The 23,323-nt window shown below is 43.4% G+C and overlaps 1 protein-coding gene across 3 annotated transcripts in view; it reads right to left on the bottom strand.

Moving 5' to 3' along the window:
- Positions 1–23,323, bottom strand: part of MED27 (mediator complex subunit 27) — a 198,435-nt gene that overhangs the window by 110,557 nt on the left and 64,555 nt on the right. For all 3 annotated transcript variants that reach the window (XM_070595378.1, XM_008524281.2, XM_070595377.1), the window contains exon 3: positions 21,853–21,983. In XM_070595378.1, coding sequence (XP_070451479.1) covers positions 21,853–21,983 — 131 coding nt within the window. The remainder of the gene's footprint in view (positions 1–21,852; positions 21,984–23,323) is intronic.

Raw genomic sequence — 23,323 nt, forward strand, 5'->3', positions numbered from 1 at the left:
ACGAGGCGTCAGCAGTGGGTTCTGTGGCTGCCAGCCATGGTTTGATGCCATCCCTTTACAGGTAAAAATGCATTACTATTTTTAATGTGGTAAAAAAAACACATGCCATAAAATTTACCAGCTTAACCATTTTCAAGTGTACACTTTGGTGGTGTTAAGGACATCCACAATGTTGTGTGACCAGCTATATTACTTTTTATTTAACTTTTTACTATAGGCACGTTTGGACATATCCAAAAGCAGCGAGAACCACGTAAGAAACTCCGCTGTCAGCCAGCTCTAGCAGTTCTATTTTGCCTTCCTGTTTTATCTACCTGCCCCCACACAAACATACCTTTTTAAAAACTAAAATAGAATCACACAAACTCATTATCAATTCATCCATAATCTACTTCAGTTTGATAGCATTTTAATACCTGCCATTCGGAAGTAATACATTCAGCTTTAAAGTAATTGAACTAGCAGTGCCTTTCTCACAATACTCTGTTATTGACCAGCTACTCGTTAAAATCTAACTTCAGCCAGCACCCTCCCAAACCCCTGCTTACAGGCAAACTGGGCAGTTCACCATATTTCCAATTCCCACGCACCAGCCCCACCTCTGATCTTCCTCAGATTATCCTTCTCCAGCTCGTGCAACATTTCCTCCCGACACCTCTGTTTAAGAAAGGCTCTGCTTCCTTGAAAGTCCAGCTCCAATCTTGTCTGCAAAAGTCAGAGCCCCTAATAGTGCTCTCCCTTCCCATGGTTGAGCCCACAGATACCTTGTAATAAACACCTATGGCTCATCTCCAACAACTCAGTGATGCTCCAAGTCAACCCCTCTGGAAGCTTCCAGCTCTGATGGACATCTTCTGTTTTGTCCATGGGCCTCTACCTGAAACCTCTCTTTCTGTCCAACCCTGAGGTTCTTGACCTGGGATTCTGAAACTGCATGCACTGTTTATATGTTACCAGACTTCACTCTCCATGGGACAAGGGATCTTATCTGGGTAGGCAGCCCAGATCCCTAGTGCCTGGAACAGTACCCAGCACACCAATTCCACAAATGTTTTGTGAGCATCCTATACATTTTCCAAAGGCAGGCAGTGTCTGTAATTCCAAAAAAGTTTCAGAACCACTGGGCCTAGTCCTTTCGGATCCATGCGCTGGTCACAGAGCCCACCTGGTCACTGATTTCAGTGTCACCCTAAGAGGATGTGGTCTCTTGGTTCACCTTGAACTCCGTGCTCTGCAGCACAAAAGCCAGACCTGCCCTGGGGCCCTAGGTTCTGACCAGATCTAGGATTTCTAATAAAGCAGGAAATCTGGCCAAATCTTACCTCTCACAGGACTTCAGCTCACAGTAATCTCACGCAGGACTGTCCATACAAATCAGCAGGAACTGATATTCTCTTATCTGCCTCTGAACATAATCGGATTGCAAGCTCCACACAGTCAAGGGCACATGACACTGTGCACTAATCAGACATGGGGTGGAAATCCATAAATGCTTGTGGTCAATTCATTAATCAATGTCATTGGCATTACAGGGGCAGGGAACAATGAGAAATTTGGAGGTGTGCTAAAGAGCAGAGCGAAATGAGTCCTGTCTTTTAAATCACAACCCAGAGACACTGAGCCTGTTTTCCCTTGCAAGTCAACTTTTGACAGTTTTTCATAACTGCTACTTGCACCCAAATATCTTTAAGGAAGCTATTCAAAACAACAGATGCTTGCTATGGTAAAGTACAGCTGCATTTCAAAACAATGCAGGTGCCATCAGAGACCTAAGTCTGCACCTGTTGAGAGAGAAATACCCTCAGATACCACCATTCAGAACTTACATTTTAAAGATTTTATTTTTTTTCCTTTTTCTCCCCAAAGCCCCTCAGTACATAGTTGTATATTCTTTGTTGTGGGTCCTTCTAGTTGTGGCATGTGGGACGCTGCCTCAGCGTGGTTTGATGAGCAGTGCCATGTCCGCACCCAGGATTCGAACCAAGGAAACACTGGGCCGCCTGCAGCGGAGCGCGCGAACTTAACCACTCGGCCACGGGGCCAGCCCCCAGAACTTACCTTTTAAAGCAGAGCTGTTATTTCCATATTCTCTAACGCAGCCAGGAACCCCTTAGACAACATAGGAACATCCTAATTTTATTACTTGCTGCATAAATCCAAAGCATTCTGTTTTCTAACTTACTATTAGAAGCAACAAAAACACCTTTGACACTTGTCCCTGCCCACATCTTGCAAAGATCTCAACCAAACTCAGTAAGGGTAACAGGCAAATCTTCACTAAGCTCTGTAAATGATCTGTCCTCTCATAAAGCCAGGCAGTTCATAATCTAACTTCCTGTTTTAAGGCACCCCACTTAACATATATAAATTAATAATTTTCAAAATTAAAATATGATAAAACGCACTTAATAGAAAATACATAAAATAGAATTTAATTTTTCTTTGAAGGTTCAGGAAGGAACTCAGATTTTTCACTGTCTTGGATTCATTAATTATTACTAACCAAGACATTTACCAAAAATGTCTATTAGTAGAGCTTTTTATAAGCTCATTTGGTGACCTCTGTTATGACATTTTATTATCCTTCACTGCCCAATTCCCATGACATTATTTGGAAAGAAAACAATGTCCTCCCATGTATATTGTGTGTGTGTGTGTGTAGATAGCAGAAAATATACATGCCAACAGATATAATTTTATCTGAGCTTAAACTGATGAAAAAACAGAACAGAAAAGGAAGGCCTTGCTACTGTTTATCACCATTAACAGGAATCTTTTTACCTTATAGGACATGGGCATGCAAGACAGATGCACGCAAACAGGGATAATAATCTACAAAATTCCAATCTATCAATATTCCATCTCTTTTGGTGCTCACTCTTAAAAGGAATGAAGTATTCACACAAAAGATCATTCTTCAGAGCTCACCTCCTCCCTGGAGCCTTCCTCGCTGCCCCTCACTGGAAGCCCTGTGGAATTCACTACTTACAATATTCATTTGGTCGGGGCTGTCCCAGTGGCTGAGTGGTTAAGTTTGCGAGCTCCGCTTTGGCGGTCTGGGGTTTCACTGGTTTGGATCCTGGGCGCAGACATGTCACCGCTTGTCAGGCCACGTAGAGGCGGTGTCCCACATGCCACAACTAGAAGGACCCACAACTAAGATATACAACTAGGTACTGGGGGGGCTTTGGGGAGGAAAAAAGCAGAAAAGGAAAAAAAAATAAAAAGATTGGCAACAGTTGTTAGCTCAGGTGCCAATCTTTTAAAAAAAATTCATTTGGTATATACTACTATATATAAAATAACAAAAATCATCATATATGAGCAGCTGGCTCTTACTGGGTGAGTATCATATGGTAGATACTGTACTACTATCCCATTGTTATTATCCCTATTTCACCAATGAGAAAACTAAGGGTGAGAGAGGTTAAATAACATGCCCCGCGGCACCCAGATACCAAATGGGAGACCCAGGGTTCAAACCCAGGCAGCTTGACTCCAAAACCTGCTTTTTTAGCCTGTTCTTCCTTGTTTATTTTCACATGCACTGTGTTCTAAATCCCCACATGGCTGTAAACTCCTAAAAACAAGGGCTCTCTGTATCTCTAGAGTCTCCCACCATGCCTTGCGTAAGTCTGCTGATAATAAAGAACATCAGTTGGTATTCATTAAAAAAAAAGTCAAGTGTTTTTCCTTGCAAACTTTTATTTACCATGTTGAAAGGTTATACAAAAAAGACTAATACTGGAGGGAGGAGGAGGAATTAACACCAGCATTCTGGATCTCAGCCTTACAGTAACAGCCTTGCAGCTGAGGAAGACTGTGGTAGACACAGAGACACACCACACAGATCCGCTTCAGGAAGGCCTGGTGCCCCGCTGTGGCAGTGCAGTCAGCACACAGCCTCCAAGTGTCAGCTCATTCAGGGTCAGCATCAGCTTTTATCGACTTCTCTGAATTGACACTTATTCCCAGAGACCTGAAGCTTCATTATACTCACCCTGTTAAGACTGGGGGTACACGTGGACCGGGTAATAGACGGAGTCACGGCCAAGGCCCGGTTTACAGTGGGTCTGTCCACTGAGTCTGCAGATCTACCTGGTGGTGCGTAATTGAGATGGACATACTTGGCAATTGGCACAACCATCACATTAGGTCCTTGGTCTGTGGGGTAAGACCTACCAGAGTGGGGAAGGCCAAGTGGAAGTCTACCACTACCCTGCCCTGCTCCACCCCTATCCCCCAGCCAAGACACTAAATCAAAAACAATACTGCATTCCTGTGCAATGGTGGGGATTAGTGCCATCTGGAAGAATCTAAAGGATGCAGGGGTGGTAGTCCCCATCATATCTATTTAATTTACCAGTCTGATCCTTGCAGAAACCATATGGATCCTGGAGGAAGACTGAAGACTACCACAAGCTCAATCAGAAAGGTAGCCCTGATCACAGCCACTGAGTCAGATGTGGCATCTTTGCTAGAGCAGAATAATACAGCCTCTGGTCAGACAAAGCCACTGATTTAGTGAATGCTTTTTTTCTTTCTATTCCAATCAAAAAAGAGGATCAGAAACAGTTCATACTGTAGGGAACATGGAATAGTATACATTTTTAGTTTTGCCTTAGGGCAAACTCTCCTGCCCTCTGTCATAATATGGTAGGAAGAGACCTGGACATCTGAACATCCTTCAGATCATCACAGTGATCCATGACATCAATGACATCATGTCGATTAGGTCGAATGAGCAAGAGGTGGCCAAGTCATTGGAGGTTTTGATAAGACACATGCTATGTCTTCAACATCCATAAAATGTTTAGGGATCCAGAGGCCAGGTGCATGCCAGGACATCTCATTGTTGAGAGGCAGTCCTCCAGAGATTTCTCGCACTCCCACACACCTGCTGGGTATGCCGAGAATGCCAGGCCCCCGGCACTCTTTATCCAGAACATTTCTCCAGGTTGTGTGTGCAGTGAGCAGCCTTGAGGGATGAGGTAACATCTCCCCCCAAATAAGAACAGGCCTGCTTACAGGCTGCGATAATGCAGTGGGCTCCTCAGGCTCAGTGTTCCCCTCCAGTGACGTAACCCACTGTGAGTGCAAGCATCCATCTAGGCCCACCTGCATCAGCCCTACAGGAAATGTGGTTCAGGGAACCAGTGAGATCCTGCTGATGCTCTGGCTGTTCCTTTTGCTGGGATTTCTGTTAGCATCCATGTAACTGTGATAAACTGATATTTTAGCTTGCAGGAAAATAGGGTAAAAGTCTCAGACCTTTCACAATTCTTGACACCTATCCAAAGTAAAACACAAATTATTGCATTTTGTACCTCTTATCAGAAAGTCTGGTGAGCCTCTTTGGTACTGTCAGACCCACCAACTTCTAAGGTTGCGCAGGCTGAGCAACAATCAACTCTAAGATGGAAGTAGTACATCCTGGACTGAGCACAAGCAGAACCAGAGGCTGCAGACCTCATGGCACCCACCATGTTGTTCCAGCAGTCCTCTCATAGCTCGTGTCTACGGCTCTATAGAGGATCTCATATGATCAACTAGAGCAGGAGGGAAAAGCCCAAGCTTGCATTATAGATAGGCCAACTTGGTATGTGGGTTCAAGCCAAAAATACATGGAAGCTACATTACAGACTCACTTAGGATGGCCATGAAAGACCGCAGTGAGTGAAAGGAAGCCTCCCAACAGCTAGGGCATTGAGCAGTGCAGCAAGGTATCAACCTTGTATGGAAAAACAAGTGGCACAAGGTTAGATGATATATGGACTCATGGGAAGTAGTGAGTGATCCGGTCACATTGTCAAGGGCCTAGAAGGAAAGATTGGAAGGTCAGGACAAGAAAGTCTCAGGTACAGACATGTGCATGGATATATGGGAGTGGGCCTGAAGAGTGGAAGATCTTGTATCACATGTTATCACCCACCATACAAGAGGCAATTAACAAGCAAATGGACAAAACGGTCTGACCAATTAACATCAGCCAACCGTTGTCAGTATGATAGACTCATGAACAAGGTGGTCACAGTGGCAGAAATGGGCCCAACAGCATGGACTTGCACTTAGTAAAGTTGATCTAATTATTGGTGCCAAGAAAAGTCCAATCTGCCAGCAACCAAGTCCAATATTGAGCCGTACAGTCATAGCATCATAGCTGACAAAGATCCTGGTGGACAAGGAGGTGCACGGACAGATCCCTCTTCAAGGAGGAACCTGCTGCCCGGCTACAGGAGTTGTAGTCAGCACTCAGCCTCCAGCTGTCAGCTCACCCAAGGTCAGCCTTAGCTGCAGAGAGCCATCTCACTGAAATCACAGCCCTCTTGGAGCCACTTGCATCTGGTAACTGAGCACAGCAGGGGTATAAAGGCCCAGCCTTTTGCCTGATGCAGAACAGCTCTTCCAGGTGACATTCGTTTTGGAGATCTGGGTTGCACAAAGCTTTGTTGGGCCTGCATCACAGTTTGTAGCCTTTCCCCGTCCAATCCTGCTTCTTCCCCCTTCCTTTCACACATGTTGATCTCTAATAAATACACTGCGCCTCAAACTCCATCTCAGCATCTGCTTCTGGAAAACCTAATCTACGACAGAAGTGAATACAGGCACAACTCTTCCTTGTACAGCTCAGACGTGTGGGTTCTGGAGGCCCTTTGCCCAGCTTTGAACCCCAGTCCCACCACTTCCAAGCTAGGAGACTCTGGACAAGGTCTGAGCCTCAGTGTCATCATCTGCAAAGCCAAGGAGAGTAACAGTACCTCTTAGGACTAACATTAAGAATGAACTGAGTGCCTTTTGTATTGGCTTTCATTATTAACCAGTCCTACGGTGTTTCTACCCTCACTGTAGATTCAGCTTTGGTTGGTGATCTCTCATCTCATTTCCTTGAACTCTGAGTCTATAAATCTGGGCTCATTTGTAGAACAGAAATATCTGCTCCTACTGGCTGATAAAGTATTGCTTCTCTGCCAAAAAGCAGTGCTAACAGGGCAGAGCTCCAGGGCCACAAGGAGCGCTGAAGCAGAAAGCTGGAATTCTTAGCACACGAAAGCTGAAACTGCCCCCTTCCATTTGCAAAGAACCAGAAGCAATGGGCTGTGTGGCCTCTGCTAGGTTCACATGCAAGACTCAAGAAGCAATCAGCGAAGTATATCCCACTTGGGGAAATCTCAGGAGAGCAAAACAGGGGTGGCGATTCTACGACACCATCCAAAAACATCACCTAAAAAAAGATAGTTTTTTTTTTACATTCTGGGTTCCCCCCCCGCCCTCTTCTTCCATTGCCCCCCACCCACCCAAGAACACAGACAGTGGCAGAATGTAAGCGGGAGCATTAGAGGAACAAAACAGTCAAGAGGTTCCAGTCCTGGCTCTGTTACTAACAAACTTCCATGACTTTCTCGAAAAAACACCTCCCTACCTGTACCTGAGTTCCCTTGACAGTGCAACGAGGGGAGAAGGAGCTGCCTCCCGGCTCTTGCCGGTCTGAATTTTCACGGCACTCCAGACATGCCCCTCAACAATACCCGAGGTTCTGTAGGAGGGAGGACAATCCACATACTGTCTAAATGTCTGTTAAATGCAGCGCATTGAATTAATTGGTCTTGGGAGACCTTTAAAAACTATTAAAGAAAAATAATAACAGGGAGAGAGGAAGTTAATCTCTAAGAACCAATCCCAGCCCCACGTGTGCTGTGTAAAGTCAAGCTCTGTGCATGCTCTATGGGCCGGGGGAGGGGGGTTTGTCCGTTTTAACTGACAAGAGGAGATGGGAGTTCTGGCAAAGAGAAGGAAAAGGAATTTGGTGGTTCTTATTTACTTAATTTCAATTATTTTGTTTTATTTTTCCCAAGGCACCCAAGTGCACCCCCCCCCCAAAAAATCTAAATCTATTTTGTTATATGTCAGACAGGAAAAGAACACCTTTCTAGAGCTACTATGCTTGGGATTTATGCTGGCTTAACAAAACAATAAAAAATGAGATGAAACTTTATGTAAGACCGTGAGAGACTTATAAGGATATCTTCTTTGGGGCACTGAGATGAAAATGTAGGAGCACGATGAGAGGAAGCAACACGACCCTGGGAAACACTTCTGGGGCAGTAATGAGCAGGGCTGGGGTTGGACAGGGGCTAAGGACCCCGAGATTTCTTCTCTGGGGATATTAATCCCAGCAAATCTAACTCCCTGTGTGGGGAGTTGGGGCAGCTGCACAGCAAGCATGCCCCTAGAGCCAAGAGTTACATTCCTTTAACAGATCTCCCTGGAACACCTCTGCCTGAGCCCCAAATACAGCAGGTAGGAGAGACGGAGGAGGCACAAGGAGGTTCCGCACAACAAGGCAATATGGAGTCTATGGGCGGGCAGGGCACACACGGGATGCCAAAGCTGTCCCGTCCTATTATGATGCATCCACCAAGGTGAGAGACTAGGATCTTCGGCAAGTTTGATCTGAGGCTCAAGTCTGGTAAAGTCTCGCACTGTGGTTACTAAACAGTACAAAATTGAGGTTTCTAGGGACAAAGATGAGAGGGGGACGGGAGAACAACTGGGTGTGAGGGTGCCCACCTCAGAAAGAGAGCCAGAGCAAGAGCACTGGATCTGGATCCACTTTCACAGCACTTTCCCAGTCTTTTCACATCAGGGAACCCACGGAACATGAGACCTATAGGACACACTGGGATAAGCAGCTGCCCTGGGCCCCAGCAGGTCTCCTTGAGAGCTGGGGGGATCAGCACGTTTTTACTAGCCCAGGAAGCGAGCTCCAGAAGAGCTGGGTGGAAGCCTGAGAGGTGGGATGTGGGTGGTCTTATTCAACAGCTCCCACTCCTCAGAGTCTTGGCAGTTTCTTGCCTCTTGCTTCTTCGTGCCCTCCTTTTGCCTCCTTTTAGTGGCTAATAGGCAGTGGGCTTGTCTTAGGCTATTCTAAAATGAGACACCAACATGGTACTTAAGTCTGTTTAGAGGGAATTTCAACTTTTCCAAGTTTGCATCCCCTGGGGAACCTTTCCTGGTTCCATTGGGTCAATTAAGTATCCTTCTTTTGGACCCTAAGGGCCTCTTTACTTGCCTCCCCAGGACACTCTAAATTCCCTAAAGGGGGGGCTGGCCCTGTGGCTGAGTGGTTAAAGTTTCACGCGCTCTCCTTCAGCAGCCCGGGTTTGCAGGTTTGGATCCACGGCACAGACATACTCCACTCATCAGCCATGCTGTGGAGGTATCCCACATATAAAACAGAGGAAGACTGCCACAGATGTTAGCTCAGGGCTAATCTTCCTCAAGCAAAAAAAGAGGAAGACCGGCAACAGATGTTAGCTTAGGACAAAAGTCTTCCTCACCAGAAAAAAATTTAAAAATAAGAAATAAATTCCTTAAAGGAAGGTTTATTCATCACTGAATATCTAGCACTTAGCATTATGGACATCAGATTTTATTTGGTGAATTTTAAAAGTGAATGAAAAGCAGAGCATACTGCAAATAAATACCAATTAAAAATAAAGAACAGCAAGAGTATAGACTTGACTGGTAAAGACAGGTACCTCTACCAGAAAAGTCAGGACAAACTAAATTCAAAACTTGTCCCCAGCACCAACCAACGCCAGAGCAGCTATGACAGAGGAACAGGAAGAAGACGGACACAGTGAAGAAACACCAAGAAACACTCAAGCAAACCTGGAATGTTCGGACTCCGAGAGCTCCAGTCCCTGACTACTATTTCCTCTGCCTTCCCCACAGCAACTGGTGGAATGACGAGCACAGGTACTTAACAGATACGCATCAGTCAATGTATAATAATTTATCTACCATAGGATCTCCATTAAGGGATTTTCAAGGCCATCAAAGGAAAGGAAATCTACATTTCTCAAAAGTAAATTCTCAGGCAGTAGGCCTCAATGTTTTTTCTGCATTTCACCAAAGAAGATATACAGATGGTAAATACACACATGAAAAGATGCTCTACATCTTAGTCATTCGGGAAACGCATGTTAAAACCACAATGAGATACCACGACATACTTATTAGAATGCCTAACATTAGAAAGACTGACCATACCACATGTTGGTGAGGACGTGGAGTAATCGGAACTCTCATATGCTGGTGGGAATGTAGAATGATACAATCACTTAGGAAAACAGTTCGGCAATTTTCTAAAAAGATACACATACACCTACCATATGATCTAGATATTGTACAGTACTCTTAAGTGTTTACCCAAGAGAAACAAAAGTATACTTCCATAGAAAGACTTATACATGAATGTTTATTCTGACTTTATTTGCGATAGTCAAAAACTGGAAACAACTCAAATATCCGGCAACAGATGAACAGATAATCAAATTGTGGTATATTCATTCAATGGAATACTATACAGCAAGAAAAGGAAATGATCTACTGATCCATGCAACAATATAGATGAATCCCAAAATAATTATACTGAGTAGAAAAGCCACATTAAAAAAAAGAGTACATACTGTATGATTCCACTTATATAAACTCACAGAAAATGCAAACAATTTACAGTGACAAAAAGCAGCTCAGTGGTTACCTGGGGATGGAGATATGGAGTGAGCAGGATTACGAAGGGGCATGAGGAAACTTTTGGGGTGACGAATATATTCATTATCTTGATTATGATGAGTAAGTTGATGGCTTCACAGGTATATACACATGTCAAAATTTATATACTTTAAACATTTACAACAAAGCTGTTAAAAGATAAAGCTGTAAAGAAAAAAAGACTACACATCAGACCTGCTATAAACTAAACTGTGTATTTCTGATTTACACAAATACATTTAAAAGTGTCCATAATGACAATGCAACATGCTTATAGATACTAATTTAACTAGCAGGCCCAAATCACTAATATAGAATAAAACAATATTCAATGGAAAAAAGTAAAATATCACCAGACTGCCTTTTTCTGTGGACCAAGGGTCACAAGCTAAAGTTAGTCAGGGAGAAGACCAGTATTGACAAACTGAATACATTCTGGGAGCTGATGAGGAAGCAACCAAGTTAGGATCCACCTTCTTGTGAATTTTAAATTCCAGCAAGTTCCCATCTGTGCCCTTGAGCAAATAAGCTCTGCCAAGTTTTGCTCCAAAACAATCATTCCCTTCATCTTATAGATGTTCTGACAATTCTTTCCCAGATCCCTCCAGCCCTGGAGTGTTCCCTGCACCCCTCCTGGAGCAGTGGTTCTGAATCTCAGATGCAAACAGGAATCGTCCTGGGAGCTGTTTAAAAATAGGGATGACTGGGCCTCTCCCACACTGAGCTCCCCACAGGATTCTAATGTGCAGCCAGGGCTGGGAATCAGTGCTCTAAAGGCTCCCTCATCTCCAGAGAAGCGCTGAGCCTCCACATCTGGCTGGCTGGCCCCTTCACCTGGGAGCCAATTCTAGTCTACTACTACCCAGCTGTCAGAACGTCCCCAGATCCAGGACTGGCCTTGATTGCTCATCCTAAGGACCAGCAGGCCTGAGCTCAGAGCTTAATCTAGGTCTAGAAACTGCCTCCAAACAGAAAGATAATGACCAGTTCTTTCCACACTGAGCAAAACTGGAGAGATGATTTACCTAAAGTCTCAGGAAGTTAGAAATAAGTATAATCTGGGTTGAGAACAGGTTTTTCATGTTTTCTTATTAAAAATTCCCATGTATCTACCATGAATGAGGACTATCAGAGTGACTGGTACCACCAGATCAAAATCCACTCTGCCCTAAAAAACTCAAGCTAAGAGACAAAGCCACTTCCTGCTCCAGCCTGGCCTCACGTTACTGAGGTCACTGTACTGTCCGAGCCTACGGAATAGTTTTCAGCATAGGTGAACAGAGAAACTGGCTCACTGCCTCTTGATCACTTATAACTCTAAATAGGGACTTTCTGGGCCAAAATCTATGGGTTACTAACAACCTACATGGCAGAGAGAGAAAGAAATAGAGATGTACATCAAGAGATCACCAAAATTACTTTTTATTCCAAGAAAGAACAGAAAGACAAATAAAGAAAAGTTTCACTTACAACCAGCATTGCTTGGGGATGGCATAGTGTGAAATATTAACAATCCTGAGCTATTTGTTATGCAAAAGGAATTTAAAAAAAAAGATCCAGCTTCTATCTGATGAGCTGCACTACACAACCACCCGTTCCTTTTCCTCCTTTGCCCAGTAACGGCCAGAGTGATGTAATAACCACAGTAGACAGCTGTCTTCCTGCATAACATCACCCTGTAGAGGAGAAATGCAATTAGAGGATGCAACGAAACATAAGTTTTAAACTGATTCTGCAGGCTGCCACATTCAACTTAGTGCCTAATGGCCAGGTTCTTTATTATAGTTTTCTACTTTATGCAATTTCTCTTTGATTCAGTATCTATGGAAGACACTGAGTCTTAAATTTTAGTCTATGTCACAACGGGTCTGAGACAAATTAGGACAGAGTAGCTCAGAGTGAGGTCAGGACAGGAACCAGACAGTAAAGGACTGAAGTGCCACCTGACGGGCGGGGCAGGGCAACATGGCCCCTTCACCAGCCCCTCCTCTGTTGCCCTCCCCTGAGCTCCCTCCGCACCCCCTGGCAGATTCTATCCACTCCCAAGACTTCTGCTACCATCCCTACACTGCTGATTACCAACACTCTATTTCTTCGACAACATCCAAGTTCCAGACTCATATTTTAAAAAATATTTCATTGTGAAAAATTTCAAATATACACAAAAGTAGACAAAACACTATAATGAGCTCATCAACTGTACTATGTTCTCATTACCCAGTTTCAACAGTTAGCAACCATTTGTATCATATCCTCCCTCCCTCCCCTCAACACTTTTGAGAAGGGGGAGGCTGAGTATTTTAAAGCAAATCGAGTCATCATATCATTTCACCGAAGGCTTATGAGCACCTCAAACTCATGGTTCAAATGGAACTCATCATCTTTGTCACCTGTTGATCGAGCACCTTCTGATTCCCAGGTGATCAAGCATACACTCAGCCTGCAGAAAGTGCTTAGTAAATGCTTGCAGAGTGAAAAGTATAAACACACAGAGTAGGGGACCAGGCAGCCGGGATCAAAGGTCCAGATGGAGCATCTAGAAGACAGGAAGAACCCTGCTGGCTCCCACACTTCTGAGTGTGGCTGAAGCAGGGCGGGCAGAGCAGTTCTGTCCATCTAAAGTATGACAATCCTGACAAGCCACAGATTTCAGCGTGTGACTAATAGTCAAACTAAATACTGTTCTCTCAAGGGGAGAAAAGGATCTTTTACAACATGTATGCTAATGAAGCACAACGACATAGAGCATTTAAAACAAAATGTCCCTGTATTTATTCTCCATAGACAGATTTTTACATTAATATTTATGAGGGATTCCTCATTTATTTCTCCCAGAGATTTTTCTCCTGCCCAAAGAGAGGGGCTAAAAGATAAGTAGCACGAACCAATTATCTTTTAAATAGCTACCAAGGACTACCTTGTTTATCTGCATTCTGCTACTTGATTAATCTTCCTAAGACACCACTTGCTACATATCATCCCCTGCTCGTGAGCCCCCAGGGCCTGCTGCCCGGCTTTCGGGCCCTGCTTGCTGCCCAAGCCTCCAGATGCAATCCTTTCCATCCACACTCAGCAGGGCCAGACCCGCAACTCTGAATCCTCATCCGTAGGCATTTCTGTCTGTCCAAATGGCACCTGGTTCCCAGCCATTTAAATACCCAACGCTTACACTTCTAATTTACTAAGAGCCATGAGCAGCATGACCGCATGCTGTAAAAAGATGTTTTCAGCGTCATCAGCCAGGGTGGGGGTGGAGCAGGCAGCACAGCGGGGAGCTAGCCTGCAGGAGGACTTGTTCCTTCAGCCATCGGGACCTGAGCCCAGGCTAGGCAGGAAAAGACACACAGAGAGCCCTGGTCCCCCAACAAGTTTCCAGGCTAACCAAAACACAAGGCCGATAGTGGCAAATGCCACAAAAGAGCTACAAAATTAAAGCCTTACGCGAGTCACGAGTTGCAGGTTTCTTTCTGCCCAGTCACTGAACCACATTTTTTCTTCTCCAGTCAATGACACAGACTGAGGGACATTTTCCTTCTCTACCTGCCAATAACACGAGTCATAAACACATAAAAAAGGACATTTCAAGAATTATTACTGAGTGTGTCTTCTCCGGCCCTCAAATGAGAAACTCGAAAGAGCAGGGAGAGCACAGCAGCAGTGGAGGCTGAACACAAGGAAGACCACTCTACACGCTCGGCTTCACGGGGCCTTCTGATTCTATTTCAAGGCAGATGGAAAATAAACGAATGTGAGCAGCAACCAAAAAGCAGAGGGAGAAAATGAAATGGTGCTTGCGCAGCTAAACTCTTACAGTCCCTCGGGCAAGGCCCGGGCTCTTCCCTGGGCCCACTCTGAGACTGAGGGTGCCGGCTGGCTCCGAGGAGCTCGCGTACCAGATGTCTGACCCCACAGGGTTTCTTTCTGTCCCTGTGTCAGGACGGCCTGACAACATTTTATAGTGTTCTCACCCCTTTTCCAGGCACAATGATAAAACCTTAAAATAGCCAAGTACATTAGTTCCTACCAACCTTCTAACCTTTGCATAGGAAACTGGCTGAAATGAATAGACTGAAAATTATTTTGTTGACATAACAGAGGGATACTGTAGATGGATACTGAAGATCCATCTACAGTAACCCTTGCTATACGAACACTCCTATCCAAACTAAGGACACTGAGTAGATTTGGAAAAAGTTTTTAAGATAAGACTGGTATTCTTCAGTATTCCTGGAGACAGCTCCAGTCTTGTAGGAAAAAGGCAAGAGAAGTACTGAGTCAGACGGCTTAAACAGGACTGATGTTAATAAACGAGCTTCTGCAGTGTTGGTTATTGGAAACTGATCTCTTCCTTATTAATACAGTCCCACAATGGAGAGGAAGATTTCTCTGTGTTCTAGAATGCAAACAATGTTTTAATCTTTAATTATATTCTCAATTTCAACTCTTCTGGAGAGTTACAGCCACCGAGGCCTAGGATTATTTCTTTATTACATAGCCTCTCAGTGGTATTTAATGAATATTGTTACTTAATACTTGCCAGTTGGGGAAAGAAGGACTTAGTGAATTTCCACCCAAGTTTTGATGACTTTTTCTAAAACTCAGAGGAAACTCAGAAGTGCAAAGTTCTCTGGTTCCTTTCAGGGGCACTCAATACAGGCAACACCCTTGCTCTGCTCACGAGCCCAAGGTCAGGGAGAGTTAGCCTAGGTGATAAGTATCCATGGAAAAGGGATTCAGGACGTGATGCTCGGCATTTCTAAAGCTCACAGCAGTGAACCAGTCTGCTCCTCATGCACGGCTTAGTCACTGTTCCTTTCCTCAGAGGCAAAATAACTCCAATAAAAAGAGACACCAAGTATTCTTGTTTAGGGCTCCTATCACCATCTAAGTTGAAGAATTTAATATAGTCTTATCAACATATAACCAAACTCTGCCCTCAACAAAATATCAAGATCCTCAGAAGGCAAAACAAAGCCCAAGTAATCAAGAAGAAAACCAGGTCCCTGCAAAGAAGCACGTTCACAGTCACCCTTCAGATAACACCTATATCAAGGGTTTTGTAATGGCACAGCAACTACAGAAACCTGGAGTTTCATATCTGTATGGCTGAGGAAAAAAACTTGTAGAAAGGGTCTTGAAAATCAGCACGAGAAGAGCGAATGATATAACGGCCAGGAAGCTACAGGAAGAGACTCTGGGTTTAGTGTGCTTCATCCTGGCAAATGTTCGCCTCACTCAGTTGGAACATCAAGACCACGACGAGCTCCACCCTCATTCATCACTATCGCCAAGGTCAGGTTTAAGTCACTGCTGTGCTTGCCATGATTCCTGTTGGTTTTACATTAAGCACAAGACAACCTGAGCCTCTGCCTGTCAAGAATAGAAGTGGCATTTACCACACATCTTGGAAAGAGTCCAATCATCCGTATGAGCACCATGCGTAATTTCTAGTCGAAGATCTTCCTGGGAATTAACGTGCAGGGCGGTGGCAGAAAATGAGCCTCTTTCAGTTCAACTCCCAGAGCCGAATTAGCGGCCGCACTAAATGCAATCAGTTGTTCAAACACTGGAACCCCTAGGTGTGTGTGCTGTGTCATTACCCTTGTTGCTTCCTGAATTAGCGGCCTTCCTTTCCAGCAATACTTGTCACTGCATGCTGCTCCTGTGTTGTTCTGCCGCTGACGCAGGTCATCCAAGCCCGGAGTGTAAGTGACGACGCCCTGCACTCTCGAGGGCATGAGACAATACTGAAACAGACGCAAAATGTGGAGGAAATGCCACTGGTGGGCTCCAGAGAAAATCAAGGAACATTATTCAGCAGTAAATTGGAACAAACCATTGACATGTACAACAGAAACAAATCTCTAAAACATCATGTTGAGCAAAAGATACCAGAAAGAAAATATTATGTTCTGCATGACTCCATTTATGTGGAGTTCTAAAAGAGGTAGCGTTGGGCACAGGAATAGAAATCAAAACAGTGGTTGCCTGGGGTGGTCGAAAAATTGGAGGCAAGTATAGTGAACTCTTTCAAGGAGTTTTGCTGTAAAGAGGAGAAACAGGAGGTGGGAGCTGGAAGGAGAAGTGGGAGTATGAGCCGGGTGTTCTTACAGGAGATGGTCTCTGTGGTAGGCATGTGTGCGTACTACTGGGAAGGATCCAGGAGAAAGGGAAATACTGACAGTGCAGGAGGGAAAAGGAGACTGACGGAGAAACGGTTCGGAGTCGGTGAGAGGGGCCTGGACCTAGTGGACAAGCGGGAGGGTTGTTCTTGGCTGGAAGCATGGACAGCGCATCCCCAGTGATTGGGGGAAGGGAGGCTATCAAAGGAAACATGCCCTTGATTCAGCAGGCAGGATCTTTTCATGGAAGATAACATGATACAAAAGAAACTGCCTATCCCCACAACTTCCAGGGGAGAGGGGTAAGATTAAAAAAGCAACCTTTCTGTAAAACGATTTTGTTCCCTCAAACCTAAATGAGATCTATATGTGCAGAATAAGAGTCTTTCACATAAGAGTCTTTCACCTCTGCTTCCATGGAAAGACAGCATTTCATCAGGCTAAGCTGCTGAAACCCAGGAGTCACAAGCCATCCAGCTTGGTCATATTGATTAAAACGAATATCCCCTGCTAACGAAAAGTATATCAAAAAATACACCGTAAAGTTGAGACTGCTACGCAAGAGCACGAGGAAGCATGGCTGCATCTGACATATATTAAATACATAGATATCTCAATACACAACTTACATAGGTCAAATAAGATAGCCACTTTCCAGGCGGATCTCAATCTTACGAGGGTCAAAAGCCTGGCAATGTTTACCCAGCAAGAGGGGACATGGCTTCTTTATGAAAACGATAGTGCCCTTCTGCAAAAGCCTTAACTTAATATGAGCACTCGGGAATCATGGACGTGAGGTCGCTTCATCAGTGCCCTCTGAATGCTAACCCGTGATAAAAGATCTTTCATCATCAACATCTTTGTCTTCTTACAAGCTTCTTTAGAGGGGGAGAAAGATATGAATCATTAATCCCATGAATCACCAATCCTATGGGAACTCCGGGGGTATCTGAGTCTTCAAAGACTACTACTGTTAAAGCCAACTGCATTTTAAAAACAAACACATCACACAAACCTCCTGCGTTCTCGCCATGCCTGTGGGCTCCGCACCCTTAGGCAGAGTCAGTGGTTTTGTTGTAGTAGACCTAATGCCATCCAACTGCTGACAAAAGCCAACGCAGAAACCCACCCATCAACACAGTAACAGACGCACAGTAACAGAGGAGGGCGTGTGAGGAGCCCGGCCAATCGTCCTCCACTGGTCTTCACTGTTTAGAAATAAAATCTTTCCTTAGAATCCCATAAGCCTATGCAAGAAAGCATGCAGCTCTCTTAATAAAGTCAAGTCTCCACCCCTCACAGCTGGGAGTGGAGGAATTCAGTGAAGTTTAGCTGGGCCTCCCTAAGTGGATCTCTCTCAGCACCCTGCCCATGGCCCCCTTGGGCACTTCAGCATCACATCATTTGGACTAGGCACACTTTACTATGATTCCTTGCTACCTCTGTTCCTGTTTCTCCTCAGAGTGTCCTGAAAGCCAAAATTATATCTTATTCATCTGTAAATCCCAGCACAGTACACAAACTAACCACTTGTAGCCCCTGAGTAAACATTTGCTGAATAAAGAAGGGAATGGGGCTTACAAACTCAGCCATTCTTCCCTCTGTGTGATGTCTCTCCCCATTGGCTACTGTGGTGGTTTTAAACTGTGTCCACGAATTCTTTGACATTCCTTCCTTCAAGAGGAGGAGCCTCATCCCCACCCCAGAATGTGATTCAGATTTAGTGACTCATGTCTAACAAATAGAATGGGGTGGAACTGACGCTACATGTCTTCTGAGGCGAGGTCATAAACATGATAGCCTCTGCCTAGCTCTCATTCTCTGAGATCAGCTGCTCTGGGAGAAGGCACACGCCACGTCATGAGGATACTCAAGCACCCTGTGGAGAGGCCTTTGTGGAGAGGAACTGAGGTCTCCCGTCAACAACTTGCCTGCCACGTGAGTGAGTCACCTTGGATGTGATCTTCTAACCCCAGTCTAACTTTCAGATGACGGCAGCCCTGGCTGATATCTGATTGCTAGCTTGTCAGAGACTCTGATCCAGAACCACCCAGCCAAGCCACTTCCAGATTCCTGATCCAGAGAAAGTGTGAGACATTATGTTTATTGTTGTTAAACCACTAAGTTTTGGGGCAATTTGTTCTACAGTAATAGATAACTAATGTAGCAACCTTGGAGGATTTGGGGGTTGTTTTATAAGGGAGTTCCAGGGATTTCCTTAATGATAAAGTTAGTTTATGGTCATGTTGTGCCTATAATAAAAATTTTGTAAGTGGTAATGTTCTACAGAATAGAACCACAACATGGCTAATTGATATATAAATTTAAATATTCCATAGATCAAATTATACTACCTTAAAACCTACCAACTACATTCAGGAAATGTTGGGATGTGATACAGAACAGTACTACAACACAATTCTTTTTGGAGTTGTTTTTTGTTTTTAAAAATTATATATTACACGCACAGAAAAACACCTAGAGCAATATCCATCAAAATCTTAACATAGCTTTCTCAGGGTGATAGATTATTTTCCTCTTTTCTTTTTTATCATCTTTGGTTTCTACAATATGTACAGATGACTAGTGTTTTATTTTTTAACTTAATTTTCTTTTTCATAATCAACCAGGCCAGCAGCTCCGCCTTGTTGGTGTTTCTATTCCTGACCTCTAACACCATAAGTGGTGCATAGTAGGTGCTCAATAAAAGTGCACGGATGTCCTTTAGATATAGATTTTGCCTACTGGACAGGAGTCCTACACAGGACTCCAGGATAACGTGAGCCTCAACAGCTCACTGATGTGAGAGGGCAGCAGTCAATTTTCACAGAAATAGGCTACTAAGTATAGGAAATCACTTCAAAGTTGTATTCTTAGGACATAGTAACCACTTTTCTCTTTGAAACTAAGTATTTTGAGTGATTTATTGTAAATTTATAATGACAGTTGTGAACACTTCTTTTTTTTTTGGCATGAGAACAGAGTCTGTTGATTGCCTTGGTGCTTAAAATAGTTTCTAAGTGTCCTCATAATAGCATGTCACCTGTAAACAGGTTTCAAGCCAATGCAAATTAACAAATGGTGAACAGATGGACTAAGAACTGACTTTTGTCAAGAGAGAGTTAGCAACAAACACTTTTTGGCTCCAGTCTTATGGGACCATTAGAAAGTCTTTCACTTCTCACCAAACATCTTGCCTCAGTAGACAATCCATGCAGGGAAAGTGACAAGTTGCAAGGCCTATTAGACTTCTGAGAGCTGAAAGTTGAGATTTTCAGAATCAACAAACCAGCACACGAGAAACAACAGATAATGTTCTTTAAGAAGCTTTCTGCCAAATAGTGAAAACTCTTTGTCTTGCATCACTCAAGAAGCTGTCCCTGTAGTCTCTGAAAAATACGGCACCTGTGCTTGCAGGAGACAAAAAAATCACTTGTTGGAGGCTGGTTGGTTATGTGCATCCTATCCTGGAAGCAAATGTTAATCGTGAAGAAAACTTGAAAATCATAGAAATGATGGTCTAAGAGTGTCTACCAGTGAGAGAAAAGGTCTCCAGAGTCGTCCCCTGTGACCTCCCCTGCTTCTTCACTGGCCTTTTTCCTCCTCACTCTCCAAGTCTCCACCTAATGTCATCACTCTGGGGAGGCCTTCGTTGACTACCCTATTTAAGCAGTTTCTCCCACCCTACTCCCACACCTTACCATCCTGTGTGTTCCCTTCCTAAGCATTAATCATAACCAGAAATTATTATATCAATTTATTAATTTGTTTAGGGGTACACTTATTTTTGTCTTTTCCCTTTAATAAACAAAAAGCTTTAGGAAGGTGGGACCATATCTATCTTGCTCATGACTGTATCCCCAGAGCCTAGGACAATGCCTGGCACATAGTATGTACAATAAATACTCGCGAAACAAATGCAAAACAAATTAGATCTTGTGTAAAGGCAAACAACTGAGTCTCATCTCCTCATCTCCTGCCGTATTTTTCAGAGACTACAGGGACAGCTTCTTGAGTGATGCAAGACAAAGAGTTTTCACTATTTGGCAGAAAGCTTCTTAAAGAACATTATCTGTTGTTTCTCATGTGCTGGTTTGTTGATTCTGAAAATCTCAAACACTCCTTTGGACTGGAAACATAAAAATGTAGTTTGCAACTGAGGATGTAAACGAAGGAGGGTACAACAGGAGGGCAGGATGGGCTAGGGAATGCGTTTAAAGTCCAAGCCGAGCCTTCTGGGAGTGCTGCCCTCCCAGGGGCAAAAGCTATCAGGAAACACTGGTGTGTCCACATTTCTGACTCCACATCACTGAGTGAGCCTTGGCCCTCATCTACTCAGGCTTCCAGTACAACATAACCCACAGGTAAATGGATGAAGCAATTGCGGCATATTTAAAGGAATACTACATAGCAACAAAAAAGAACAAACCACCCAGATGAATCTAACAGATACCATGTTAAGTGAAAAAAAGTTGATATAAAAGATTACATATTGTGTGATTCCATTTATCTGACACTCAAGGACGAGTAAAAATAACTGTTCAAACAAGTTGGAAAAGTGTTAAACTCGGGAAGGGCAGTGGCACTCCTCTCCATGAGGAGAAACTCTTCTGGGATTCTGGAAGTGGTGGCCACCTGGCTTGATCTGGGTGGAGCTATTTGGAGGTGCAGATGTGGAAAAAACCACGCTGTACACTTTATGAACCTTACAGTATCTGTTGTCCCTCCTATCGGGAAAAAGAAGAGCACATATACTACTATTTAAAAAAGAAAGGTGAGCCGAGCGCTGATTCTGACCCAGCTCCGCCAGACTGCCTAGGTGGCCGGCAGCTTACCACACTGTGCCCCTCCGCTGTCTCATTTGTAAAATAAGGACAGCCTTACTCTGACCATTGACCATGGGAATGAGGTCAGGAAATAAAGATTAAGCTATGAGGTAACTTAAAAGCCTAGGCGGAAAAGTCACACACAAATATGTAAACCACAAACTGCATTATAACTGCTTCGTAAAGATCCATGCAAAATATGTTACATATATGTTTGGTTTCTAATCTTTAAGAGATACTTTTTTAAAAGAAAGAAACAATTTCACCAAAATAACTTTCCATTAGCCAAAAACAAGCACAAAGGAGAATTCACCCAGGACAAATAGTTTTTCAAACCCATTACTCACTGAGGTGGTAAGACGAGAGTCGTGGGTTGAGCCTTTGGTCTGCGTTTAGCAGATACTCCCATCTGGTTAGCAGAACGTTTCAACGACTGTTGATTCAGAAGGCCAGATGCTAGACCTGCATGGTACTGCAACTGTAGGGAAAAGCAAAACAAAAGAGGATGAAAGATAGCATTGGTAAAAGCAGAACAAGGGTATTAAACTGCCAATACTTGATACACCTGTACTCCTCAGAACATTTTAAATACAGTCATGTGTCATTTAACGACAGGGATATGTTCTCAGAAATGTGTCGTTAAGCAATTCTGCTGTCGTGCGAAAATCTTAGACTGTACTTACACAAACCTAGGTATTTAGCCTACTACACACCTATGCTCTATGGTACTAATCTTATAGGACCACCACCATACACAAGGTCCATCGTTGACCAAAATGTCGTCACGCGGCGCATGACTTTAATTTTAAATACAGCTACTATCATTTTGCTCCAAGGAATGTATTCATAAGGAGATAATTAGACAAATAGAAAAAGAAACATGAATAAGATTGTTGTTCATCACCCCATTACAGAATGATGAAGAACTGGAAACAATCTAAATTCCCCAAAATAAATGGGAAATTGGTTAAAATATGGAAAGAAGTTTACAACATCATTTTGTTGAATAGAAAAAAACCAAACAGGTTACACTGTAAACAGAGAGACACTTAAAAAGGTGGTCTCTAAAATGTTACAGTGTATTTCTAAGTAGCAGAATTTGGGTAATTTCTACTTTGTTCTTTATTTTTCACTACTTTTCATATATGCTTTGTGTAAATGGTTTTAAAGCATATGTCATTTTTTATCAGATCCAGAGGGTTTCCTTAAAGACAAATTATTTCTGGGAACTCTTGCTACTGTCATATCTTGCCTATAATAAAAACTATATAACTCATGGTCTACTGCAGTAAACCAGGAACACAACAGGGCTTATCACATACAGACTCAAAGATAGCATAGGTCAGTGTTCAGAACCACTGGCCACTGTTTTCAACAGTTAAGATACAAATATCAACCGTAAGGATAAGCTCATGAATATATCTTACTACAATGTATACAAATGGATATAGGCTCATTGAAGAGAACTGGGTGGAGAAGTTAATTTCACTACATGTACATGTTGTTGGAACAATACAATGAGTAAGGTAGCAGCATTACATAACGGGCTCAGGGCAAGCATCCTTTGCTTTGCTCCTGGACAAAATGCTGAGCTTCGAGGTTACTTAAGACGGATCATTTTACTTCTCTAGACCTCAGTTTCTCTATTGGAAAAGAGAAATGATATTGCCTAATTCAAAACCAAATGGGACTTTTAAAAAAGTCCACTTTATTGAGTTATACTCACATAAAATAAAATGCACACATTTTTCAGTGTACAGTTTGATGAGTTTTGGTAAATGTATATATCTATAAAACTGCCACCCCAAACACAATACA

This window comes from Equus przewalskii, chromosome 26 (genome assembly GCF_037783145.1).
Source record: "Equus przewalskii isolate Varuska chromosome 26, EquPr2, whole genome shotgun sequence".
Classification (NCBI taxonomy): domain Eukaryota; kingdom Metazoa; phylum Chordata; class Mammalia; order Perissodactyla; family Equidae; genus Equus; species Equus przewalskii.